Below are 26,625 nucleotides of genomic sequence, written 5' to 3' on the forward strand. Positions count from 1 at the left end.
TGCCAGCTTTAAGAAACCTCTTGTTAGCTCGTCAGTGAGGAGTAAAACTCCTTGCTGTGCTGGGAAGAACGGCAGTAATGGGATCCATGTGGGAGCCTGTGTCTCAGGGTCAGCCCTGTGCTGAGCTGCTGCTCTTCCTCGCCGAGTGCTTTGCTGCTCGTGCACTGACACGACAGGCTTTGCAAATCTGCTGCTTATTCAATTATCTGCTTGGTTCGTCTCTCCCATGGCACAGGCTGCAGAGGCTGGAAGAGGACAAGCTGGTTGATGTTCCTACGGAGCACGGGCTGGTCCCCCCTCTCAGAGAACACCCTTCCCTTCCCATCTGCAGCTCCCAGAACCACGGGACAGAGGTGCAGGGAGGCTCCATGCCTTTCTGCAGTGATATTTTCACCATTGTGCCCATGGTAAGTGATGGCTGAGAACCTCCCTTCCTGCTGCTCCTCCTCCTTCTCATCTCTGAAGGAGGTCCCTTGGCAGATCCCACATCAGCTGCTTGATGTGCCAAGAGAGGAGACATCCGGTTTCTGGTGAGGCTAGGGGCACTTGTTGCAAAAAGCATTTCTGAACAGCAGCAAGAGCCGACCCCAGGCTGGGCTCTGCTGCAAGGGCTGTGAATTAAGGGCACTTCATGAGTGTCCTCACAGTGTTCAGAGGTATCAGTTATTCTCTGTAAGGACACATTCCCACGTAGCGCGCGGGGGTGAAGAAAGGACACTGGTGCACTGTTAGTTCACATACTGACCTGCAGAATGCAATGGTCCTGGGTGGAAAGGAGGCCAAATTGAGCCCAAGCACAGCAATCCCTTCCTAAAACCTGGATTTATACCACGTCTGAGTCTCCCTTCCAGTGTCGTCTGTGAGCCTGGACACGAGGCTGGCAGGTTTAAACGGGCTTTTTGAGTTCTACTGCAGATAGGTAGAGAAAACTGCTCACTTTCCTGGTGATGCCAGCAAAAACCCCATGGCCTTCAATCAGCCAGAGCCTGCCTTCTGAGTATTTGCATGGTCTTGAGATGAAGAATGGCTGCTGTCTGAGCAGCGCAGCATCCCTTCTCATCTTGGAGTAAACCCTGGAATAATCCCAACCTCTTCTTTCTTTTACAGTGGGTGAAAGTAGTTTATTTTTTCTATTTTGTTTTCCGAGGAAGGGGCTGCTGTTCTCTTCTTGGTTGCTCCTGCAGCCCATGTAAGGCTGAGAGGTGCCTTTCCTTAAACCAGCTGCAGGAAGTGAGAGCCTATAGAAACCAGGGATGCCTCCTGAAATGTGTGGCAGGGCTTCCTGGGACTGAGCACCAGTGCCAGGATCCTCTGCGAGAGCAGCAGAGAGTTGCAGAAACTGGTAGCGTGGCCCAGACTTAAATCCGCGAGCAAGAGCTCAGTCTCTTCTGAGGGGAACAAAATGCCCCTTCCGGGTGCCAGTAAAGGCGAGGGACTTTGGAAGCTGCTGCTTCCAAGCTCTCCTGTAAATCCTGTTGGCAAGCGTTGCTTGCTCCTTGCTCTTTGCTGATGCTCTAAATAAAGGCTTCCAGGGCTGCAGTGGAAACAAGAATGTGATGTTTGAAGATAAATGGTTTGCTGTCACTTCTGTTTCAGGAGGGAGATGTCTTGCCCAATTCTTCCCTTGAAATCAATGTGATCTTTAAGCCCAAAGAAGCCAGAGTCTACCAAGAGACAGTCTACTGTGACATCGCAGGTACAGCTCTTTCCTCCTGCTCCTGTTCCCACAGAGGAGGTAGAAACACTCTTCCAGCCCACTCGGACCTCATGTAGTTCTGGAGGGCTCAACAGGGCAGTGCTGGCACACGCCGCTGTCACCGTGGTTCCCGGTGGTCTCCTGTCGGAGGCCAGGGCTCAGGATGCCTGGCTCTGCCTTCCTGATCCCAGAAGTGACCAAGCAGTGAAGGAATAAGCTTTCCCGCCATGGCTTTGCCAGCATTTGCAACACAGCTTTAGTGAAGGAGCACCAGGCCCCTGTAGACCAGTTACCTCCAAGATGAGTCTTTGTGGCGTGGCTCTCTCCTCCTTCTCGTGCTGCTCACTTTGTGTGCAGAGTAGGCTGGGATGGCAGTGAGAGCTCATCCAAAATTTGAGCCAGGATTCAGGCACCTTAGGCTGCTTCAGTGGCTGAGAGCAGCCTTCAGACTGAAGATCTTGTGCTCTGTCATCTCTAGCAAATGTAAGGGAAAGGACCACCTTGGAGTTTAGCTGTAAGCCTTGAGGTCTCGGTTGCCTTTGCACCAGGGGATGTGCACGTTAGCAGTACATTTATGGCTTATGTGACCTGCTCAGTGAGAAGGCTGGTTTTCCATGACTGGAGAGAGAGCCTTCATCGGGGACTGGAGAGATAAGACAAGGGCTGATGGGTTCGAGCTTAAACAGGGGAGATTTAGTTTAGATATACAGAAGAAATTCTTTCCTGTGAGAGTGGTGAGGCACTGGAAGAGGCTGCCCAAGGAAGTTGCTCCACCCGTGGCAATGTTCAAGTTCAGGCTGGATGGGACTTGAAGCAAGCTGCTCTAGTGGAAGGTGTCCCTGTCCATGGCAAGGGGTTGGAACTGGGTGATCTTAAGGTCCTTTCCAACACAAATCATTCTGTGGTTCTCTGAGACACCAGCCCAGGGGGTTGGTTAGAAATGAGAAAGCAGCCCCAAGATGCATGTCCTGAGGGACAAGATGGGTCCCGTATCTTCTCCTGGAGCATCTAGAGCTGGTTCCATCCAGCCCAGGGACCGGCAGCAGCACTGAGACAACCTGGAAAGTGCTGGGTAGCAGAGGGAATTGCACTCACAGAGATTTCCCTCCACAGGCTGTGAGACCAGGCTGCCCCTGTGCATCAGCGGGGAAGGCGTCGGGCCCCAGGTCCAACTCAGCTGTGACCAGCTGAGCATCGGGGAGGTGACTGTTGGCTCAAGCCACAGCTACAGGGTGAGCAGGACGGGGCGCAGGGCATGGGGTGGATCCGGATGGCTCCTGGGCAGCAGCGAGCCTCGTGGAGCTGTGGGATGGGTCTGAATCAACTTGGTGGTGCTGAGCAGGCGCTTGGCACTGCAGGTCAAGTGGAGTGCTCTGTGTCAGGGGAATAAGCCCAGAGTGGCTCTGTTTGTGTGAAGTTATCCCTGCTTTGCATGGAAAAAATCCCCGAGGCAGAACTCGTCCTGTTGTATTTGGCAGCAGCGCTCAGCATCTTCTGCCTTTTACAGATGTTAATTGCTAAACTAGAAAAGAAGTGAGCCTTCTTTAAGCAAAGAGGAGTCCTCATGTATTTCCATGTTGCCTTCTCGCTGCTGCTGCAGGTGTTCCTGCTCAACAGAGGAGTTACTGAGACTCCCTTCAGCGTGGTCCCTCCGGAGAGAGTTCTGGGCTCCTGCTTCACCTTTGGCCCCCGGGAGGGCATGCTTTTGCCTTTTGATCATCAGGCCATCTGGATCTCCTTCAATGCCAGTGTCGTGGGGCAGTTCACAGAGGAATTCCAGTTCAATGTGAAGGGATCCCCTGAGCCTCTGACGCTGACTGTGAGGTGAGGAGGGTTCTAAGAGCTTGGCGGCCACATCTGTATCTCTCTCTGGGTAGTCATCTCCCACCTACCTCATTTGCTGATGGAGCAGAGAAAGAAAAGGCTTGTCTGAGGTCTTGAGCTTGGCTCTCATCCTGGCATCTCCACACTAGGAGCCCACACTAACCTTGACTCCAGTTTGATGCTGACTCCTTGCGACCGCAGCAGCAAGTGAAGTGGAATTGTCAGCAAGAGGGAGCCATGGAATAGGTTGGGTTGAACACACCAGTTGCTGTGGTCCTTGATTTTGAGCTGAGAGGCAGAGCTGGCATTGGTTGGCATCAACCATGAAATAAATTAATGGGTGTTGTGCAGCTTCACGTGGTGATTCAGGTGGATGTTGGTGAGTCCTGGCGTTTGGAGCCTTCAAGTCTGCTGAATTTAAGGGCAGGTGAGGAGATGCGGTGTGTTCAGGTTCCGTTATGCCTGCAACTACTTGAAAGGAGGATGGAGCCAGGAGGTGGCTGGTCTCTTCTCCCAAGTAACAAGGGAAAGGACAAGAGGAAACGGCCTCAGTGTGTGCAGGGCAGATTTAGACTTGATGTTAGGAACAGTTTCTCCCCGAAAGGGTGGTCAGGCATTAGAAGAGACTGCCCCGGGCAGTGGTGGAGTCACCATCCCTGGAAGTGTTCCCAAACCGTGTAGACGAGGCCCTTAGTGACACGGATTAGTGGTGGGCTTGGCAGCGCTGGGGTGACAGTTGGACTTGATGATCTTAAAGGTCTTTTCCAGCGTAGATGATTTGACGATTCTGTGTTGGGTGGTTTAAGACGTGTTGCTCTTGGATGGGTCAGCTGGTGCCCTGGTGGTTGGCTGATATTTTCCTCCAAGATTCAACTGTCCGCTCTGTTGAGCTGTTGCGGCTCTTGTCAAGGGATGTCTGGGGCTCCCCCGGCTTCGTGTCTCAAAGTCCTGCCCCCATAACGATTGCGTGGATCAAGATCTTCTGAGCAGGTGTTCCTGTACTCCATGGGAAGAGCGGTTCCAGCTAAGAAATGCCAAAGCAGGAAAGCTGTGGCTGGGAAGGGTAGTTACATTGAGTGTGCTTTACTGGGGACACCCCTGTGTCCAACACATTACAGATGGGGAAACTGAGGCACGCAGTCATCGCTTGTTTGGTGTCCTTCCTCAGGCCATCAACAACCTGGGGGCATACCCTGCATGACACTGTGCCCCAAGCCCCACAAGCAGCTATGGGCTGCTGACCGCTTTGCTTTGGCTGTCTCCCGTCCACCTGGATGCTGTGCTGAGCATGAGGGTGAGGGCTTGATGTGAAACCCCCTGAGGTTCTCAGGCCGGCTTTTACCCACCGGAACGGTAAGGAAAGCTGAAGGCTTTGCAGTTCTCTTTAACCGAGGCCATGTCTCCTCTGCCTTTGTCCTCACAGTGGCTGTGTCACTGGGCCGGCGTTTCATTTCAATGTATCGTCCCTCCGCTTCGGTGAAGTCTCCTTTGGTGAGTGTGCCCTGGGCTTGGGCTGCAGGGTGGGAGGTCTGAGCCTTACCCAGATGGAGCCCTTGTCCAGGACAGCATTGTCACTTGTGTTCCTCCATAGCCGCCTTCAGCATGTCAAAACCAGGACTGCCAGCTGCTAGGCAGTATTTTGCCATCATGAGATCAAACAGAACCAGACAGAATGGCACAGAGCCAATTGAATGGTTCAAATAGAACGGAGGGAGTAGAAAGTCAGTGTTCTCTGGTGTCCCTCACAGTCAGTCCAGCCCCAATCTGCCAGTCCTCAGCAACAGAATGACTGTGAAAGTCTTTCTTGTCCGCGGCCAACTGGAGAAGGGAGTTGAAGGCAAGTTGTAGGTGCCCTGGGTGAATTTTGCTGTTGTGAGGCAAGGGCACCATTTACCCACCTGACCATTAGCGTGAGAAATCAATTAGTGCTGTGAGGCCAACTCGTTGTCAGCTCCCAGGTAACATGGCCAAGCAGTAGCTCCGCATTGGGCGCCCATGTCTTCAGACATGGGCTCCTCCTTCCCCACCAAAAGCCCAGCTCTGCTGACAGAGCTGGCGGCTGTGCACCCAGAGCTTCTCCACTGAGATGCAGATTCTGGTTCTCCACCTCAGTCTCGCAAAGGACTTCTCACTGAGATGGTCTCAAGTTTAAATGTGAACTCAACCCCCCAGATCAGCTGCGATTGTGTCAGTGGCTTCCATTATGGAAAGCAAGTACCAAAGCTGAAGCCATGTCAGCCTTTGTGGGGTAATGAAAGGCGGTGTGCAGCATGGCCGTTTGTCCCCACTCCTTCGGGAGGGTGAGACACAGGTCCTGCTTGTTCTTGAGCAAGCATCAGGTTTGCCTCCAGTGAAGTGGGCCGTGAGCTGCCACAGGCTCAGTCTCGATTGTCCCAAACCAGGAGATGCACCGAGGTTCCTGTCTGGAGAAACTGCTTCAGAGTGCTCTGCATCATGCTGTGGCTGCCAATTTCATCTTTCCTTTCCTTTCCTGGATCATCTCTTTGATGACAACATACTGCTTTTATCTCTCGAAAACTGTGGGAGTGTTTGTGGAGTTCACAGGGACTTTTCTGGACTGACTTTTGAGAGTAAATGTTCTGGATGCACCGTCACGGTTGAGAAGGAATTGGTGCTGGTCTGGGGGAGGTGAGAGCTCCTCACAGGTAGAGACACTTGTGTCAGAGTGGCATTTCTGTGTGACAAGCGTAAAAGGGACCGTCATTGACGACGACTTCCCCACAGAGCTTCTCAATCAGCTGTAATTGCCATTGAAAGGAGGCAAACTCCAAGCGCAGTTTTTTATCACCGCAGGATGTGCACCCCAGGAGTCACGGGATAATAAACTCCTGTTGTGTCCTTTTCCCAGGCTTTCCTCGCACCCTGTGCTGCCGCCTCACTAACACTTCCTCGGTGCCCTTCAACTTCAACCTTCGTATTCCTGGGGACGGCTCGGGAGCACCCAGCGTGACCAGTTTTGCTCAGGTGTCAGACAGCACTGGTCCGTCGTGGAGAAAGCGAGCCCCAGGTGCCAAGAAGCCAGCTGAATTTACTATCAGGCCCTGCACAGGGACCATCTGCGCCAAGGGACACTTGGATATCCAGGTACGCGAAGAGTGCAGCCCTGTGTGCTTCAGAGGTGGAGCTGGAGCTTCGGTGGCATTGAGGGGGCTTTAGCACTGCTGGCTCTGAGCATCCTGCGAGTAAGAGTTGGGCACTAGTGTTGGGCTCTACATCTGCCCTGGCAACGCAAAGCGCATTCAGTAATTCAGGTATTGTCCAAAGACTTCTGTTACTGCCAGAGACTGTGCTCTACACATGAACCAGCAGAAGAATTAAAGGCAAACATCACAGAATCCTAGCCTGTTTTGGGTTGGAAGGGACCTTACAGCTCATCCAGTTCCAGCCCCCTGCCATGGGCAGGGACACCTTCCACCAGACGAGGCTGCTCCAAGCCACATCCAAACTGGCCTTGAACACCGCCAGGGATGGGGCAGCCGCAGCTTCTCTGGGCAACCGGTGCCAGGGCCTCAGCCCCCGCACAAGGAAGAACTTCTTCCTGATACCTCATCTTCCTCATATCTACTAAATCCTCCCTTTCCTTGCTGTGGAAGGAGATGTGGAGGGCACTGCATATGGCCGATGGGTTTTGGGAGTGATGAAGTATTTGATGCTCTTGTCTTCCAGGTCACCCTGTGCTCCAACACCGTGAAGAGATACAAGCTGGCCCTGGTGGTTGATGTGGATGGTGTTGGCAGAGAGGTGTTATCACTGCCCGTCAGAGCCAGGTACCAACGCTTCCCTTGCAGCCCCTCTTCTTTCCCTATGCATCTGCCAGAAGCAAGTGGTGCTGCCTTGCGTAGAGCTGGCTGGCTCCAGCTCCAAACGAGGAGCATTGCTCAATGAGCTAGTTCTGCCCAGCTAGACAGGAGAACAGCAGCGCATGGAAAGCAGTCCATGATGAGCAGCACTTGTGCTCAGGCACAGGCACAGCCCAGGGCCTTCTCCTACAGGAAACTGTGATTATATTCCTTATCGGCCTGCTCTGGGGGCTTGAGGTGTAATGTTTCCAAAGGGCCGCCTCTCCTCCTTCCTGCAAGTGTTGGACTTGTGCTGGGTTGTGGCCAGAATCCAGGACTGGTTTGGGCCACAGCAAGCAGCTGCTGCAAGCTGTTGTCTGCCTCAGTTAAGGAGGGGCCGTGCAGACGGGCAAGGGGCTTAGGGCAGGACTGGTGAGGGAAAAGTAAAGGCGAGATCTTGTGACAGACAAAGTAGTCCTTGGTGTGGAAGGTGAGCTCAGGTTTTTGTGCTTCCGTCTGGCTCTGCTGAGCATTGATGTTCTCGGAGTTAAGCTCAAAGTTGTTCTTGCTTCAGCCACATTCAGGCCTGTTGTGCTGCGGTGGGCGTCAGTTCAACGGCAAGAGGGATGCATTTCACCGGTGCTGTTCCCTCTCCCGGGCAGAGTTGTGCAGTCAGTGCCTGGGCTGCAGTTGTGTAGAACAAGTGCAAATGGGAGCAGCTGGCGTGCGGACCCGTGGGGAAAGGAGCAAGGCAGCCACAGGGCCTGGGAGAGGGTTATCGCTCACGGCGCAGGGCAGGTGGTGGCCTGCACCCTGCGTTGCTGGGGTAAAGGGCTGGATTTCAGGCAGGGACACAGCGGTGTTTTCCCTGAGACACTGGAGTCTGGTGTTCCTGGAGCCTTGGCGAGCGCTGCTCCTCGGTGGGAAAGCTCCCTCAGAGCTCACACCTCGCTGGGGCCATTGAGAGGGTCCTTGCGAGCCTCCTGGGGCAAAGGAGGGGCAAAGCTGACCTGGGACTGGGCACCGTGCTCTGCCTGGGCACTGAGCAGCTTTTGTGATGCTGAGACTCAGGGTCTGCCCCTCTTTTGCAAGAGGTTGTTGGGTAAAAAGAAGTTGAAGGCTGTTTCTCACTGTAGGCGTATCAAATGTCTATTTGACGGTGACAAATGGGTCGTGCTCCATTTGGTGCTCATTGAGAAGTAAACAAGTAAGCAACGCTGTGTCAGAATCTAATTCCCTTTTGCTCATCTCTCTGCCTAGATGTGTAATTCCCCCGCTGCGAGTGCTCCACCCGGCTCTGACCTTTGGACGATGCTCTCTCAAAGTCCCTTACCAGCAGATGCTGACCCTTGTGAACGACAGCAACCTTCCAGGCTGCTACTGGGCTCTTCCTCAGGTTTGGCATCGCATCCGCCTCCTGCCTCCAATGTCACCTAGGGGTTTGTTAGGGAAAAAACGGGTTTGGTTAAGATGTTGCTGGTTTGTATTCAACCCTAAAGGTTTGCTGGGAACAGGAAGCTACCTGAATATCAACTCCAGGAAGCAGCTTAAACTCTCCAGGAAGAAGATTATATTCAAGTCTTCGGGATGCTTTCAATGCGGGAGAACTTGTAGGGTTGTGAAAAGCTGCTGCAAGGAGGCTGCCAGCACGGGACGGGGGGTTGTGGAGGCAGCAGCTGTTGGCCCCCCTCAGGATGCTGAACCCATACATGTCTTGCATCTTGAGTTGTGCCTTTCTGCTTTCTCCTAGGCATTTTTAGACACGTGTGTGAGTTGGCGTTGTGGTAGATGTTAAAGAGTTGAAAGTTTCCTCAAAGGTCAGTCTGAAGCCGTGTTTGGTTCTGTCCCTTATAGGAGAACAAGGATGCTGCTGCTGTGTGGTACTCCAGGCCTGAGCCCCGTGGGATTATCCAGCCTCAGAGCTCGGTGGAGATCCCGTTCACACTGGAAGTCCAGGTGATGGGAAAGCAGGACACCGTTGCTCGTGTTGCGGTGTTTGGGAGTAAAGAATCCCCACTGGTGAGTGCTGGGGCAGACGTGTGCCTTTGTGCCTCTCATCTTGGTGGGATGTAGAGCGTACAGGGGTTCTTCCAGGGAAAATGATCTATGGCTGTTGTCTACAAGGAAAGAAGGCATTCGTGGCATAAGCAACACTAATGCCTGGAGAAGACATGGGACTGAGTGACCCTGTGCCCGGTCAATCCATCCTCAAGGCGCTGCGCTCGTGCTCGGCTGCTGCTCGCAGCCCGCAAATGCTGGTCAAAACCTGGCTGGGTGTTGCCTGCACAAATGGGAGTTTCTGGGTGTCATTTCCTCTAGGTCTGCCTTATGGCTTGAGTGCAGCTTCGGGAGCTGGTAGCCACATCCAAGCTGGCCTTGAACAGTGCCACGGATGGGGCAGCCATAGCTCCTCTGGGCAGCCTGTGCCAGCCATAGCTCCTCTTGGCAACCTGTGCCAGAGCCTCACCACCCCTCACAGGGAAGAGCTTCTTCCCAGGATCCCATATTGATCACCACCCCCCCCCCCCCCCCCGTCAATTTAGAGCCGTCCTTCCCTGTTCTGTCCCCACAGGCCCTTATCCAAAGCCCCTCTCAAGGTTTCTTGTTGGCCCCTTTAGGCACTGGAAGGTGCTTTAAGGTCTCCCCAGAGCCCTCCCTTCTTCAGGCTCTACAAGCCTGGTTAAGGCTTGGGGTGTTTGGAGCTGGGGAAATCCCGCCGGACTGGATAAATTCTCATTGGTTTTAGTGATGTGAGAAGGGGGTTTAGCAAAAGGATCCACATTCCTCCTCCGCTAGTTTGTGCCCCTTCTGCAGGAACAAACTTTTGGGTCTCAGGCTGTCAGCAGAAAAAAATACTGCTCGAATGATGCAATTAGTAATGAATGTCTTGGTGCAATAAAGAAGTAATACCAGGAATGCACACAAGCACAAATGAGAGGCAACTAACTTGCATGATCTCTGCTGAAAAGAGCTTTGCTTCCAGCCTCTACTGGTTTTCACAGGAGAAGCTTTGGGAAGGTTGAAGAAGTTCCTGTGCAGTGTGGCTGTGCAGCCGCAGCAGTCAGGGAGGGTGGTTTATGGCATGATGGAGCAGTACAAGGAGCAGGCGTAGGCACAGAGTAGCGGAAGGAGAGCTGACAGCATGGAGGAGGTGTGAAAAGCATGCGTGGGAGATGGGGGTTCTGTATCCCCTCATAATGGGATCTTGTGGCTTTCAGATCCGCAGGGACCACTCCAGGTGCCACCTTTGCTCCAGCCTTCCTGTTTCAGCCTCAGAACCCTGACAGCTTCAAACAGTCAGAATTCCCTCAGCCTACGAGCCCCCTTAGAGCTGTCCAGTCATTCTAAACCTTCCCTGTTGTTTTTTTCTCTTTCCTGCCTGCCTCCTGGAGCAGGAAATCCATTTATTGAGCACTGGAGAAGGACCAGTTGTCCACGTGCACCCAAGTGAGATAAATTTTGGCAGCATCCAAGTTCTACAAGATGCTTCCCGGACCCTTCACCTCTCCAATCAGTCTGTCATCCCCGCATCCTTCTCGGCAAAGATGGTAAGTGTCGCTGGGGCTGTTTTCCAGAGCAAGTGAGTGGCCCATAGCAGCCTGTGACTGGAGCACTTATTTCTATGCAACATTTCCACGTCACTGAGATGTGTCTGAGAGAGAAAGCCAGATGTTCCATCCGAGTGCAGCAAGAGGAGCCTGGCTCCGGGGGCACTTGTAGCTGGGGCACCCGTCAGTAAAACAGAGTTTGCAGAGATGTTTGAGCAGAAAGGAGTTCATTTCTGCAAGTTCTCCCTTTATTTTGTGGAAGGCGTTTAGCTGTGAGAGTCTTTGTTTTTGGAACTGAGAGGTCTGTCCTCAAGGCGCTTAGGGTGAAGTGGGTTTCACACCTCCTCGGGGGTCAAACCAGCTGGGTTGTTGCCCAGAAGCAGACTTGTAAGGGTTGTGTACCTGCAGAGCCTGTGTGCTCTGTAACATTGTAGAGCATGTGGCTGCAGAAAGAGGCTGTTTAATTCCTGGAGGCGGCAGGGTGGAACAGGCTGCGGAGCAGAAGGAGGTTGTGGGGTCTTCTGACAGGGGCTGATGCAGCCAGGAAGGGCTCGTGTGCTGGGTCTGGGGGGTGCTCCCCACCGGAGGGGCGTCTGTGAGGGGCTTGAGAGGAGGTTTGTTCTTCTGCAGGCTGGGTTGTTGAAGTTCTGGAGCCGCTTCACGCAGGCCTGTGGCTGGGGACTTGGTTGTGTCTGCGCATGAGGCATCCAGCAGGGTGTGAGAGCACAGGCTCAGCCCCCTGGGCAAGGAGGAGGGGGCTGAATTTCCCTCCTGCTGCTTTTCCAGGCGTTTGGGGGTTAAATAGAACCTCAAAGTGGGGGATTCGCAGGCAGCTTGCTTTGTCCGCACCATAAAAATCTGCTTTTGACCTCTGCAAAGAGCAAGCACCCCAGTGCCCTCAGCAGCTGCCTCCTTCAGTGCCCTTTCTTACTTGCTGGTAAGCAAAGCAATTGTTACTCTGCTCGTCAGGGGAAAGCAAACATGTCCTGTTGCGCTGTGCCTATTGGCAACTGAATTACAGAGGGTTAGAAGTCTTCAAGACAGCTGTGCTTCTAGAAGCAAGCTGAGAGCTTTTCCCAAAGGCAAAGCAGGAGCAGTTTGGTTCTTAAATGTTGCGCTTGGCAGCAGCTGGGCAAGCCGTAGCCGTGCCCTGGAGAGCCGCGATGCGCAGAGTGGTGTCCCTGGCCTCCCCAGCCTGGCAGGGAGGGCAGATGCGATCATGGAGGGGTGAGCTGTGGACAGGGAGCACAAATGGAGACAAGCTCTGCCCCTTGATCCCGTAAAACATCCCATTGACGGTGCTCGGGGCAGAGGCTAAACCACAGTGGTCCCCGTGCTTGTGCTGAGGAGATGCTGATGCTGAGGAGGCAGGAGGAGGCCGGTTGTTGGCGGGAGCATGTAGCCAGCCTCAGGCTCTGATCTCCGCCTCCTGCAGGGCTCGGGGTGCTTTTGGGCTGTTTCCTGCCACTGGCTGTTTGTGTGGATAAGGAGCAGCTTTGAAATGAAGAACAGAGGGTCCCCCCCACCGGGAATGCTGAACCACCTGGGACAAGGCTCTGCAGCCAGCTGGTGCAGGACGGGGTTTATTTCCCCTTCATGAGCAGCCCTACGAGGACAGTGACTCAGCCTGACTGAGAATGGGAATGCTGTTGTTAGAGCTACGGGAATGGGAATGCTGTTGTTAGAGCTACGGCTCTCGCTAGAGCTACGGCTTGATCAAGTGCAGCTGCATTTGTAACGTGGAGTTCTGCTTCCTCTGCCACTTGTGCAAGGCCAGAGTGACCAGATCACTTCAGTGACTCATCTGTAAACAGATTCAAGAGAGCTGATTGTGGTGTCTCCTCAGTCATCCCTTGGGGCAGCTATCCGTCCCTTCCTCCCTCTCTCCTTCCCTCCCTCCATCCGTCAGCTGCACACTGGTGTCCATTGTAACCAGATTGTGGAAGCTTTCATTCACGATGGACGTCTGTGCTGGGATAAGATTCTGATTATCGTGGTGAACTTCTGAAGTGGTGGATCCCAGCCCTTACTGGTTACTCAGGAGCTCTGATGCCCAATAGTACAAGAAGCTGCTATAGGGTCAGAAATAGCCACTGTCTTTGTGCATGCAGTGCATGCAGCTACGGCATCATTTTGCGGCGCACTCAAGGATAAGCAAGTAGCAGAGATGTTATCAGAGGTTGGGTATTTGTCTTGAAAGTGGGGGTATTTTGTAGCGTGGCTCCAAGAGGTTTCTTGTCTCTGAGACACAGGCTGGATTGGGGGCAGGCAGAAGCTGACCTAGAAACCCAAGGGAATGTGTCTCGGCAGAGCCTTGTGGCCCTGGCAGGTCTCCTGTTCAGCAATGCACGGTGCTGCCCCTTGGAGCCAGAGCAGATGCTGACTGAAAGAATGAGGAGAGGATGCAAATCGTCCTCCCCTGGCCTGGGCTGTTGGCGTGGGCTGTTGGCCTGGGCGGGCCCAGCAGGGCTGTGCTGGGTCACGCCAGGGAGTTGAAGGTCTGGCTCCGTCGAGACCCCCATCCTCATTCCTCAGGAATAGTTTCTGGGGTACAATTTTCTGGCGGGCTTGTTGCCAAGCTTTGATAAATGAGCTTTGTCAGGGAGCAGACTCTCAGATTCACGTTTGGAGCGGAGCTCTCAGGGCTCCTTTCCAAGCGAGCTGCCCTGTGTCAGCACGAGCCAGAGAAGCTGTACATGAATGTCAGTGGAATCTTCACACCCACTGGCTCGGTGTGAACGTGTTGCCTGGGCAGGCCTTGGCTGGTGGCAGCCAGGTCCGTGGTTTCCGTCCTAAATGAGTGTTGTTTGTCTTCCAGGCTGGTGCAGACTCGTGCTGGACCGTTGGACCCAGTCAGGGAGTGATCCCTGCCAAGGCCGAGGTGTCTCTGGCTGTCACTGCAAACTTGGATGACACGGAGCAATTCAAGGACGAGGTGGTGCTGTTCATTGAGAACAGTCGTGCCTACGTCATCCCCGTCCAGGCTGTTGGCGTTGGCACCACGATTGTCATTGACAAACCCTTTGGCCCGGAGCTCAACCTGGCGCCCTGCTTCAGGTAGGGAATCTCTCAGCTCCCACTTCCCCATGGGCTCAGCAAGGAGGAGTTCTGCTGCAGTCCCTCAAGCTTCTTCAGTGCTCACAGTCCTGGCTCTGCTTCCCTGAAGCCACAGGGCTTCCTTTGGAAACATTTTATGGCCATCTGCAAGTCAGTAGGTACTCTGAAAGCCACCGAGCTGGAGAGCAGTTGCTAAGTTGTTGCTGAATTGTCTTTAGTCATAATCCATTTGTCTCCTCACTTTATCAAACAAAGATTTGGAGGAAGAGAGCAGGTCCTGGAAGCCTCCAGCTGAGAAATGCTGCCTTACAAGTACAGACATGTTTCTCTCTGCAGTGATAGTGCTTGCTTTGCCATTCCGTCTGGAGTAAGATCTCAGAGCAGCAGCAAGCCTGGGCAGTAGCTTGTTAGCAGCTCCTCGACTGAATGAATGGCACTGGTTTATTTCCCCTCTGGCCAGGAGCCCTGGAGGAGCAGCAGAATTTCTTTGCCCTGTGTCATCCCCCAGTTGGCTCCCATTTGGCTCCCATTTACCTCTCCCATTTGGAGAGGTAAAATACGCACCCACGAGCCCTCCACGTACGCAGGGACATCGCAGGGAGGCTGGTGCTTGTCCAGAGTTTCCTGTGCTCAGTGCAGCCACAAGCTGGCTGCACAATGGAGGGGACAGTGTCCATGTGATTCATGTAGTTGTCTTCTGCCCCCCTTTATGTCTTTGCCCGCGGGCTCAGTTTGGAGCTGTTGCCATTGCTGTCGGCTGCAGAGCCGCCACCAGAGGGTGGTACGTTGGGGGCAATGAGAGTTGGATGCTCCCTACGAGACGCCTCAGAGGCATGAACAACAGCTCCCAAGGGGAAGGTGGAGTGGCAGCGAGGCTGTTCCTCCAGCTACTTGCATGTGGGGCCGGCTCTTTACGAAGCTCTTCCTTGCTGGAAGGGTGCCAGCAGAGCAGCTGCTGGATGGTGACAAACCTAGGGGCAGCCAAGGTCTGGCTTTTGGTGAAGCCGAGTGTGCAGTCAGGTCGTGCCCTCAGGGTGCTGAAGCTGGGTGACCAGTGGCAAATAGCAGCTCCCCTGCCATTTTGTGTCTCTGCTTCTCCTCTAGCCTGGATCCCTGCTGTTACCGCTTCAAGATGACAAACAAAGGACGACGCACCCATCTGCTCTATTGGACCACAGAAGGTGGCACCACACTTAAGCAGCGCAAGCGTCTCCCTCGCATCAGTAAGAGCAAGGGCAAGGTTTCCTCCTGTGGCCCCGTGCTGAAGCTTCAGCCACTGAGGACGGAGCTGATGCCCGGCCAGACAGCGGAGGTGGTGCTGAAAGGCTCCTGCAGCACCCCTCAGGTGAGTTCTGCATCAGGGCATTTCTGCAGCCCCTTGACATTTGCCTGAGCAAATGGGCAAGTGCTTCTGAGAACCTGGTTTCCTGCCATAAGTTACCGTGGCAGCACCAGTTGCTTTCCATGCTCGCCACCATCAGTTGCTGAGGCTTTTTGAGTTCCATGGCTACCATAAAGCCAACTTGGTGGTAGCAAAACATGGCCTGAAGGCACTGTCGCCCCAGGCTCTGTCCAGCATGGCCTTGTACCCTGCCAGGTACAAGGGGTCTTCCACCTTCCCTAGGTCTCGGGAACTTCATACTCTTGAGGCTGGTTAGAAGCCCAAGACCCTGTGGTGCACGTGCAGCACAGGTGATTCTGACGTCTCTAGGCTCTGAGGAGGAGTTGGGTTGTGGTGGTCTATCAGAGGGAAGAGAGAGGAAAAAAGGGAGGAATGTGGGGAAGTGAAACCATGAGGAGGAATCAGGAAAAGTCTTGGATGTAAGAGCATCCAGCTTAAGTAGAGGGTTTTCATGCCAGGTTGAAGACATCTCTTTCCTGGGGAGGTTTGTTTGACAGGCAGGTCTAGGGGGACACAGTACATCCTAGGAAGGCAGGCTGTCTGTTTGGGGTTTTCCCAGGGATCCTTTCCACTAAACTTGCAAGGGAGGATTTGCTGGCATTGATCCTTCTATCCCCTGTTTCCCTTCATACAGTCTGGTTTGTTTTTTTTTCATGAGTTCCTACAGTTTTCGGTAAGCATTTTGTTTGGCAGTGGGACAAAGCAAAGCAATAACCGTTTGGGCAGGGATTGTTCTGAGAGCTGTAGGCAGCACAAGACTCCTGAGGGCCTTTTGTGGTGGTTGGGTTGTAACACGAGGGACGCGTGAGTGCAGAACAAAGAGGATGCAGCTTATAAAGAAGAGAGGGCTCCTGAGGAGACCAATGGCTGTAACTTCATGCAGTAATGGGGCGTGTGGGTGGGCGGCTCAAAGATGCAGTGTGTTTTGTGGACACCCTGATAACACCCGCTGGGGGCCGTGTGGCTCGCATGCAGGTGGTGAAGGAGAAGCTGCTGTGTCACGCCATCGTGGGCAAGGAGGGAGTGAAGAATCTGATCGTGCAGGTGGACGTCACGTGCGAGTTCATTGCTCCTGCTCTGCAAATATCCAGCAGAGAAATCACTTTCCGGGTGGAGAAGGTGAGTCTCTGCATTGCATCCTGGCACTGACTGGTGTGGCTGGGGTGTGCCTGTGTCCTAAGGAGGAAGTTCTCCAAGTCCACAGAGCTTTGGCTGTTGACTTGAGCCAGGCCCAGCTTTTGTCATGAATGCCGAGATCATTATTTCACCCCTGTGGGGCTAGGGACAGTCTCCGCAGCTCTATTCTGCCCTTCTCGAGGTGCAGACAGAATTGAGCTGCTGAGCCAAGGGCACGGGCTGAGATGTGGGACCCGTGAGAGCAGCGTGGGCTTTGGAAGAGCCACTTGCTGTGCTGGGGCTGCAGGTGGAGAGCAGATCCCTCCTCACCCTCCCTGAGGTGGTGGTGAGAGGAGTGAGGATGCTGCTAGAGATGAGGCTGTTCTCTAAGTTGAGCCAGGTAGAACTGAGATTACAGCTGCTCTGGCGAGGGGGAGCATGCCCCCCTCTAGAGAGACGCCAGTGTCTGTAGTCAGGGTTTTGAGGATCTTCCAAGGTGTGGTGATGTCCGAGCAGCGATCGTGTAGGGAAGCTGAGAAAAGCTGAGATTCCTGTCAACTCCTCAAGCTGATGAGGAAAAACTGGCATCTCTTGCGCCTCTTTGCCTTCCCTGCCGTCGGTATGGGTGCTGCCTCTTTGCCTTTCCCAAGCCTCACCTTCTTCAAAGGACCCACGAGTGCCCTTCAGCTGCAGCGATGAGAGCACCAGTGCAACGTGTGTGCCCTTTAGTGTCTGGATCCCGACTCCTGCATCACCTTTCCCCGTCGCGTGAGGTGTCTGAAAAAGAGCAGATAGCTCATGATTTAGTTTCTGCGGTTTCAGGTCTCTCCTCCACTTCCCAGGCTTCCAGAGAAGCACAAATCCTGTGAGCAGGCGGTTCACATCTAATCAGAAGCTTTTCAGCTCCCCCTGATGTCTGCCTGTGGTCTGCTTGATGCCACATGCTCCCATGTGTTGCGTGCTGCGACACTGCAGGAGTTGGATGCCAATGCATCCACAATTAGTTTCCCAAAGACTGTCTAGTTTAGATAAACCATGCAGGAAGCGCGGAGCAATGCATGGACAGGAGGAAAAGGCTTAGGCTGAGCTTAGCTTTGAGGCTGCAACATCTTGTCAGTGGAGCAGGGGCAGCAGGTTGCGGCCAGACTGTTGAGGTTTGGAGCTGTCTGCATGTGCCCGTGAATGTTCAAAGCTGACCTCGGGCTGCTGCAGGCTGTCCGCTGCAGGCCATATCCTGCTTGCTTGCCTCCTCTGAGCAGCATCACTGCCTTGCGGGCCTGGCAGAGCTGATAGGGTGGTAAGAAACTACTGTATGGGAGTGGAAATGGCCTTGTGCCTTGTGCCTGTGTGTGCTCTCTGGGCAGGAGAGGACACACAACTGGAGCCAGAGTGGGTTCACTTTCTGTTTTGGATCTTGCTGAAGCAGCTGCCTCCTCTGGGGGGCTGCTCCCTCATCTGTACGCGAGACTGTTTCCCTGTCCCCTGGGGAAGGCTGTGGGTTCTAAACGCGAAAGCGTCTGCTAGAGTTGGAGGACAAACTTTGCAGAGGGGTAGAAACCAATCAAAAGAGTAAATAGAGATGGATGCACTTTTGGGGTTGGAAAATTTGAAATGCGTCTGAAGGGGAGGAGGTCCATGGCCACTTCAAGGTCATTTTTTCTTGTCTCCTGTTTCTGTAGCACCCCGGTGATGTCCTGGCTGTGATGTACAAGCCTCTCTCTGTAAAGAACATGTGCTCCCTGCCCCTCAGCGTGGTCCTTGCCTTAGAGCAGCCCTTCTCCATCTGCACTGCGGACCAGCAGCCTCTCCCTGCAGATGCTCAGGTGAGCAGCCCCGGACTTTCTTGCTGCTGGGCTTTGAAGAGGGATGAACGTGGTGGTGTGTCTCTGTTGGGAGGTCCTCCACGATGGAAGTGTGTTCTGTAGAGTCTGCAGTAAAGTGGCCCAAGCTAAATCAGATGTGAAACGAGCTGCTGAAGGAAACAGAATGCCATCTGAATCGGGAAGAGACCTCCTGGCTTGAAGACAGGGGGAGGAGGGAGCAGGCACCCAGCTGTGGGCAAGCTGTAGGAAAGGTGTCTGCTGGAAGGCATGCCAGCTCTCCAGCAGCCATCCTCAGATAAGCTGGGGAACAGCTTGCTGTCTTTGAGGGCAGCCCTGCCTTTGGGAAGGCTGAGGTAGGCTTCTCCAGCTGCTGTCTGGCTCCTGCCCTGGTGTGTGCGGAAGGTGCTGGGCATGGGCTCTGCAGTGCACGTGTTGTCAGAGGTGCAGCCACCGCTGTGCTGCAGGCTAAAGGAGTTCCTCCAGAGGGCGAAGGCCTGGGTGCCAGAGTGCTGCTTTGGTTGTGTTTAGCAGGTGGCTTCTGCGGCTCCAGAATTCAGGAGACCAACGTGGATTTCCTCTTGTATTGGTGCAGAGCACAGAACCGTGAGCCTCAGGCAGCTTCAGAAAAAAGTGCGGTGCTTGGTCAGACAGCGTGAAGAAAATGAAGGATGAAGCCAGAAGCCCGTGTTGGGGTCACACGTTGAACATTTTCTCTTCATCTCCTTGCAGCCCATGAAGCTGAGGACAGGGGAGGAACTTCAACTCTGCATCGGATTTAACCCTGCTTATGAGGAGGATTTGCTTATCCGGGCAGCGGAGAAGGCTCTGAAGATCAAGTTCCTGGAGCATCCTCACGAAGAGCAGGTCACCGTCCGGGGAGAAGTCTACTTCCCGAATCTCCAGATCCAGACCACGGCCGTGGACTTTGGCTGCATCTTGAATGACAGCAAGGATGTGTGTTACATGGAGATGACCAACTGCAGCCCACTGGTTGTCCAGTACCACTGGGCATTCCTGAAGGACAGCCAGGTGAACCCAGTGAGGTATGCGCACCTCTCCCTCTCCTGGAAGCTCTTCTTCCTGATGTCCTGTTTGTGGTTTGCAAAGCCCGAGGCCATTTGCCTGATCTGCCAAATTGTTTTCAACCTTCCCTTGAGGAAATCACACCTCTGAGTTGTGCTCAGCCAAGGTGCTCAGGGAACAGGTGATCTCCGCCGGTTTGATGCTGGGAAGGAGACAGCATTCTCCAGCCAGGCTGGGACTGTAGGACACTACTGACCCTTTTCACATAGCCATAAGCTGGAGTCCTGCTTTATCTCTGCAGCTGCAAAGCCATGCTTCGGCACTTGGAGAAGCGGATGTAGAAGGTGTCCTTCCCTGCTAAGCCCATCTGTTGTCATTTTGTACTAAGATCCTACCCAGGCACTGCCATCAGAGTGACACACTGCTGTCGCAGTCCCTTGCTCTGCTTTGCTGTAGGCCTGTATGGGTTCCTGGGGGCAGGAGGGCTGATGTAGAAAGCTGCTTTCTCAGATCTTCGTGGCCTGAGGCAAACAGCCCCTTGAAGTGAGTGTTCATCTCTTGAACTGCACGTCACATTCACAGAAGAGCTATGTAGAGTTTTAGTGAGGAATGGCAGGTTCTGCTGTGACTTTAGGTCCAGCTGTAGATGCTGGAGGGAGCCCTTGTATGGACATCCCTGGGAAGGAGGACCATGCAGTGGTGGTCTATGGTTTCCAAGGCCAAGAGCAAACTTGTAGTGGTGCTGAAGCACATCTAGAAGCACATTCCTAGTGTTCCTTCTGCTGCGGCTTCTCTGCATAGCACAAAAGTCTGCTCTGGGCAGTTTGAAGGACGGTAGCAAATGGTTTTCCATAATGCCCTAGGAAACGCAGCAAAGTTCACCACGTGGCACTGAAGCGCTGTTATTACAAACAAGGGAAACGATCAAGAAGCAGCTGTGTGAAGGGAATTGGGATCTGACTCGGAGGAGGTGACCTCTTGGGAACTGGAGATGAGCTGTGGCTATTAGGAGGGCTTGGGGGAGACGACCAGGGCACTGGGGCACTCCGGGGCGCTCAGCAGACACCATGGGATGCTGTGTGCCAGAGCTGGAAATGAAGATGGTCTCCAAGGTGTTACCACCAAACACTCAAAGTGTTCATTAGGAGCCTGCAGAAGGGCAGCGTGTCAGATGTTATTTCTGGTCCACACTAAGCACTGTTGGTATTCTAAATCATCAGCTCTAACTCAGTCTGACATGGAGGGAATCAAGCATCAGGTCTCATGAAGGGGAGATCAAAGACTGGAACTTTCCCTACCTGGGACCTTGCTGGAGCTGGTCATCAGAGACTCCCAGGATCAGTCGCGCACGTTTATTTTGGTCAGGAGAGAAAAATGCTGTTTCTCTGCCTCAGCAAGACTTTGTGTGTTTACATTTTTTTCTTTCTAATTGTCCAGCCCGTTCTTTCCTCCTTGCTCTTTGGTCATTGCTGCTACCTGGGGCAGAGTGATCATATGAGCAACACAATCCAACTGTTGCTGTGTGGCTGGACATAGGCAGTGTAGACCAACGTGTGCCCTTTCTCTGACTTCTGAGGCACGAATCTCTCGTGGTTACTCTTGTTGTAGACCCACGTGGTTAGAGACAGACTAACCCTAAGCCTCAGCCCTTGGACCTCTGAGAGCTCAAAGCTGAGCTAAGCCTTTGCACCAAGGTGTTTTCTCCAGTGACGGAATGGATCTTCAGAATCACGCAGCAGGAGATAGCAGATCTGGAGGCAAGCAGTTGCCAGCTGCCTGCAGCGCTGCTATAGCAGTGTCATTGCCAGGCGTTGACCTGCTCCATCCCAGTTTTGGAGCTCATTGCTGAGCTCACACCACTGATGCCCCCACAGGGGCCCCATCCTGCCGAGGAGCTGCTGTGCAGACTTCCCTCCCTCCCACTGCAAGGTCCCTGAGCAAAGGTCTGTTCTTTTTCCAGGTTCATGGAGACAGAGCCCCTCGCCTTGGGTGTGGAGGAGGTAAGTGGGAATCTGTCTCACTTCCACATTTCCAGTGTAGCAAGCAGTTACGTACTCCCACTCCCACTGGTGTCCTGGGTGCTGCTTCCAGAGTGGCCTCATGTCATAACAAGCGCATCGCTGGTCATTGGAGAGGCCACATGGGAGGTGTTATAGGGCTGGTCAAGAACATTCCTTGTGCAGCAGCTATGGAGGACTTTATCCATCTTGGTCCTCATCAAGTGGTGGGTAGGAAATTCCTGCAGCAGTTGCTGCAGCATCTGGAGAGAGCAGGATGTGAATCAGAGACAGGGAAAAGCATGAGGAGTGCGAGGAGCTGGGCTGGATCCTGCCCCTGGCTCCACAGGCTCTCAGCTCCCAGTCTCGTGTTCTTCTGAGGGCAGGAAAAGGTGTTTTTGAAGGCAGGTTCTGCAGCAGAGAGAATTTCTTGCTGCCAGGAGACACCACAAATGAATGTAGTGTATTAGCTACTGCATTAATTGGGACTGTGGGAGAAGGTTTTCCCCATGGTCTCTCCGTTGGTGAGTGGAACGGCTGCAGTGTGAGATGAGGATGATGTTGCCTGTGTTTGAGGAAGAGGCCCCTGCAGCCACGTCTGTCCTTTGGCCCAAGCTGAGGCTGCTCTCCTGCATCAGTCCCGTGCTCCATGTGTGGATCTCTCCTCCCTGCCTGCAGGTTTTCGATATCCTGCCGCTGCACGGTGAGCTGCAGCCGGGCCAGAGCCAGCGCGTCTCCTTCTCCTTCTTCGGCCACGCCAACACCGTCAGCCAGGTCACGGCGCTGTGCAGGGTGGAGGGAGGCCCGAGCTACGAGGTGGCTCTGCGTGGGGAGGCCTCGCGCATCAGCTACCTCCTGGACACCACCGAGATCGACTGCGGGCTGCAGGTACCGCACACTGCTCTTGTCAGTGCTCCTTGCCTCCAAGCATGACCGGTGGGCTGCTGCCCACCCGGGTCCAGGGCTCTCCCCCCTTCCCAGCTGCTTCGCTGGCTCTATGGCTTGGAAGTCCAACGTTTGGGGGATACCTCCAAGCTGGCGTTTAATGGCCATCTCCACCCCAGCTCCGCCCAAAGCTGGGGATCCCTCCTCTAACTAACGCTGCCTCCTGGGGCAGGCAGGATCCCAGTGGTGATCTGCAGAGGGATGTGTCCCTGAGACATCCATCCGCTGATCTGCTCCTAAAGCCCAAATGAGGTGCTCTCTTTTAATGCTCCTGATTCATCAACCAAGGAGGCAGCTGACCTGGGCTTCCAGTCAACGTAGCCGGATAGAATGTCCCCGAATAACCCTCACTGTACTTCTCTCCGGTTACAACCCCCACAGCTGTTTCCAGCTGTTGGCCCTGTGTGCGTTGCCCTCTCTCCCTCCCTTTTGGCTTGTGTTGTGCCCACAAATACTTGTGTGCAGGTGCCTTTTCTCCTGAAATGCCCCAATGCCTCCTCCTGTGTTTCAGCTCGCAGTTGGGTGACACCTTCAAGTGCAGAGAGCTTGTGTCCCCTACTTGCTTTATTACTGATCTTTCCATGGTTGCTATTGCACCTCTGCCACAAATAGCTGTTCCTGTGTAGGGCCCAAGGGTACCCTGTGGCCGTGGGCTGCCCAGGCTAACCCAGAGAGCCCAGTGCCCATCTCTCCTGTGCGCTCCCTGCTTCTGGGCTGTGTTCCTTTGCTTTCAACCCGATGGAAGAGGAATGAAATTCTTGGCAGCAGACGTGTGCCTGTAACTTCCTGCTCTTCTGTCCTCTGCTCAGGTGTTTAACAAAGTCACGGAAGCAGCGCTGACCCTGCAAAACAGCGGGAAGCTGGGATTTGCCTTTGCGGTGCTGAGCCCCGGCACAGGCACTGCAGCCAGCCCTCTGCCTGGCGTGCCCCTGGTCGTGCCCAGCAGGGTGAGTAGCACAAGGGCTTCACCCGGCCTGTGTCAGGCTGCCCAGGAGAGCGCTTTGGGGGAAAACAGGGGGAATGAACACACAAGCCCCGTCCAAAACCAGCCAGGAGACACAGGGCTGTGAGCGACTGTTGCAGAGGCAGAGGAGGTCCATCGAGCAGAATCCTAACGGAGCCCCTGATTGTCCTTGGGCGCCGCTGGCTCTGCTGTCCTACAGCAAGCACCAGTGGGAGGCACGAGTGCTCCGGGAGCTCTTTGGAGCTGAGTGCTGAGCTCTCTGGTTGTGCCATCACTGGAGCATCACTCCATCGCAGCTTGTCATCCTGCCTGGGTGTCTTAGAGCTGGAGCAGAGTTCCTGTCTTGGTGCCCTTTTGCGATGGGAAGAGGAAGCCAAAGGGCCAAGTGGCTTCCACCTTCCTCAGTGCCTGTCCGTCTGAGGGGTGACATGCTGATGTCCTCTCCTGCAAGCTGCTGCCAGGAGCTGCTGGCCCTGCTGGAAGCAGAGGCCCTTCTCCGTTCTTCCAGAGCAGCTGGTGAAAGAGCTTTGGTTTGTTGTGCCTGGCTCTGGCTAGCAGAGGGTAAACCCTGTGAGCAGAAGAGCAGTGAGACTCAGGCGTTTGGATACAGGAAAGCTGGAGGTGGTGATGTCTGATGTTTCCTTATGTATGAGAACCTGTCTTGTGTTCTCAGCGCGTCTGTCATGTGAGCCATCCCTCCACAGAATCCTCTTTGGTACACTGCGTCCCTCCCTCTTGTGTGCCCTGCAGGGTTACGTTGAACCTGGCAAGCAGCAAGTGCTGAAAGTGTATTACCTGCCAGGAGTGCCTGGAGTCTTCTGCAGGGCTTTCCAGATCCAACTGGGTCACCTGGAGCCAGAAAAAATCTCCCTGAAAGGAGAAGGGACCTTTCCCAGGATCCACTTGGACCTGCCCAGGAACATCAAAGGTGAGCACTGCCTGTCTGCTCGGCTTTCCCCCATGCCATATGCCCACAGGGCAGCTCACAGGCACCTCCAGCAGGCCTGGAGGTTTCAGGGCTGTCAGACAAGGTCAGCCCTCTGGTTGCTTCTTTAGCCTCTGGCAGACGAGCCCATGTGGGCTTTGCCGCAGGAACCATCGTGCACAGCTTGCCAAGAGGTCTGGGAAGATGATGGCTGGGCAGAAAAGCTTGGGAAAGCTGTAATAGAGGCTGGCAGGGATTTTGACAGGGGTTGGGTTTGCATCACGCTGTGGGGCTGAGATGCTCCTGTGTGGCGAGAAAGACGGGTGGGGGTGAGAAGCAGCAGGATCTCCTTTCCCTACATTGCTGGAGCAGTTTGTGTCTGGGTGTCGGGGGAATGGGGCTTCCCGTCTTCCGTGGGATTTGTGCTGCCCCACTGCTATGGGTGGTGTCCTGTGCTTTCAGGCAACGCCAAATATGAGAAGATCCTCCTAAAGGCCAAAGAAAAGCTGGACAAAGGCAGCCAGAGAGAAGAGGCCATTGCTCTGGGGGAGGCTGTGGCAGCCGAGCCCCGCGTGGACGACTCGGGCACCGTGGTGAGTAGAGCTGCTGCCCTGTCCCGCACGTGCCACCCTCCTGCGAGACACTGGAGCCCCTGTGCCCCACGGCAGCTGCCCAGGGCCCTGCCGGCACTGGGCACCTCCCTGCACACCCCTGGCCACGGAGTGTGTCAGCTCAGTGTGCCCCTTGGGCTGCCCACCTCTGGGAGTTGTCCCTCGTGGTGATGCGCCAGCTCCTGACTGCCCCAGGGAGATGCTGAAAGCTGTGCTCGGGCAGTTGGGTTTCTGGTGCTCTGAAGGACACACAGGGTGGTGCTGGGGGGTTTGTTGCTCACCGGCCAAGCTCTGCCAGGTTTACAAAGCGTAAAGCAGCAGCCTGAATGCAGCCTGAGGCTGTGCTGTGTTCTGTATCTCCAGGAGGCTCCAGCTCTCTCATGGTCCCCTTTCCAGGAGAGCTTTTGTCCAGGCTGCTTTGGCACTGACTGGAGGCAGGGATATACTTGGAGCTTTGGAAGGTTTCTGGCTTGTTTGTGTGTCTGTCCAGATCAGCTTTGATAACTGGGCAGGCAGAGACACTGGAGTTCATTTCTGTGGGGATATGATCCTGCCTGAGAGAGCAGGAAGTGTCACAGACACCGATCAGTGAGACAGACTGACTCCGTCGCCCCTCTCAACAAGAGCAGGGTGGGATCCTCCACCCGAGACAAGCTTGTGCCTTGGGAAGGACCTTGGCTAACCAGCCCCTGTCTTTCCTTTCCTCAGTGGGATGCTCAGCTGCAGATGCAGATGGAGGAGATGCTGGTTGAGGAACATGCCCTGGAGCAGCAGAAAGCTCTCGCCTCCCGTCCCCCGGAGGACACTGCCTTTCACCAGCGTGTACATCGGAGGCTTCTCAAGTTAGTAGGGACTCCTGTAGCCTGTCTCCAGGGGCCGCGAGGGTAACAGCCAGCAGTGCAGCCCTGCCCCTGAGAGCTCCTTGTGTCTCAGAGTTGGGAATAGCTGAAGACTTCCGAAAGGGCCTGATGCTGAGAGCTACGCCGTGCTCCCTGTGGGCAGCTCGGTGTCCTCACTTGCACAGTGCTACCCTGAGCTCTGGAGGTGCTCCACTCCCCACAGTTGCTGGGTTCTGTTCTCAGAGCTGAGGGGGTGCAGACCAGCAAGCCCTTGCAGACAGCACAGGCACCACCCCTGCTGACCAGCTGTGAAAGGGGCATCTCCAAGCTGGAGTCTTTGTGCCGAGAAGCAGACCCCACTAAGCAGGAAGAGCAGGGAATGGTCCAGATCCCTTATGTGCTTTTCCAAGTGGGATTGCCTGCAAAAAGACCTTCACAGCAATCTTGTAGTGTTGGTTACTGCACACGATACTCTCAAGCGCTGCTTTGGGGACAGATCTGGCTGCAGAGCAGTGGAGGTATCCTCTGCAAGGAAATCCTGTGAGAAGGTCCTGAAGCAGTTTCAGGCTTGGGCCGGACACCAGCTTAGCAGTTTCATTGAGACCCGTGGAGACGCAGTGGACTTCTCTGCAATGGCTTTTCACAGCATAGGAACTGTGTCCAGTACCCGCTTTAAACTGACTCGAAGATCCCGTTGGTGGCTGATAAATCCTAGGCCCTGCACTCCCCATGACTTAGCCAAGTCTTATTACTGGGTGCTCAGGTCAGGCCTTGGGTTTCCTGGGCTTGGCTTGAGTTTTCACAGCAGTGGATACAGAATTATCCACTCCATTTGCTTCTCCACCCCACGCCATGCTGGGCTTTACAGAGTGTCCTTCCTCCTCCTTTCAGAGCTGAGCTGCCCGAATACGTCCTGGACCTTGGCTATGTCGTTCCCGGTGACATCCACACACACATGGTGAAGCTCACCAACACCGGGCACTTCCCTGCATCTTTCAAGGCCGATGGATATGTCCTGTATAACACAGGTAACCAGTGGTAAAGAGGCTTCACGG

At 54.4% G+C, this 26,625-nt stretch overlaps 1 protein-coding gene across 1 annotated transcript in view; it reads left to right on the top strand.

The window, feature by feature from the left end:
- The window catches only part of LOC136005933 (hydrocephalus-inducing protein-like), a gene marked incomplete at its 3' end in the record, with an annotated part of 47,899 nt that overhangs the window by 12,981 nt on the left and 8,293 nt on the right, over positions 1-26,625 (top strand). The window contains exons 8-28 of the mRNA XM_065663824.1: positions 1,597-1,696; positions 2,810-2,928; positions 3,297-3,515; positions 4,951-5,011; positions 6,390-6,625; positions 7,208-7,308; positions 8,581-8,584; positions 9,175-9,339; positions 10,716-10,868; positions 13,687-13,925; positions 15,030-15,270; positions 16,303-16,446; positions 18,123-18,266; positions 18,996-19,309; positions 21,250-21,289; positions 21,965-22,174; positions 23,041-23,178; positions 23,946-24,123; positions 24,622-24,713; positions 25,440-25,615; positions 26,462-26,598. Coding sequence (XP_065519896.1) covers positions 1,597-1,696; positions 2,810-2,928; positions 3,297-3,515; positions 4,951-5,011; positions 6,390-6,625; positions 7,208-7,308; positions 8,581-8,584; positions 9,175-9,339; positions 10,716-10,868; positions 13,687-13,925; positions 15,030-15,270; positions 16,303-16,446; positions 18,123-18,266; positions 18,996-19,309; positions 21,250-21,289; positions 21,965-22,174; positions 23,041-23,178; positions 23,946-24,123; positions 24,622-24,713; positions 25,440-25,615; positions 26,462-26,598 — 3,211 coding nt within the window. The remainder of the gene's footprint in view (positions 1-1,596; positions 1,697-2,809; positions 2,929-3,296; positions 3,516-4,950; positions 5,012-6,389; positions 6,626-7,207; positions 7,309-8,580; positions 8,585-9,174; positions 9,340-10,715; positions 10,869-13,686; positions 13,926-15,029; positions 15,271-16,302; positions 16,447-18,122; positions 18,267-18,995; positions 19,310-21,249; positions 21,290-21,964; positions 22,175-23,040; positions 23,179-23,945; positions 24,124-24,621; positions 24,714-25,439; positions 25,616-26,461; positions 26,599-26,625) is intronic.

This window comes from Lathamus discolor, chromosome Z (assembly GCF_037157495.1).
Source record: "Lathamus discolor isolate bLatDis1 chromosome Z, bLatDis1.hap1, whole genome shotgun sequence".
Classification (NCBI taxonomy): domain Eukaryota; kingdom Metazoa; phylum Chordata; class Aves; order Psittaciformes; family Psittacidae; genus Lathamus; species Lathamus discolor.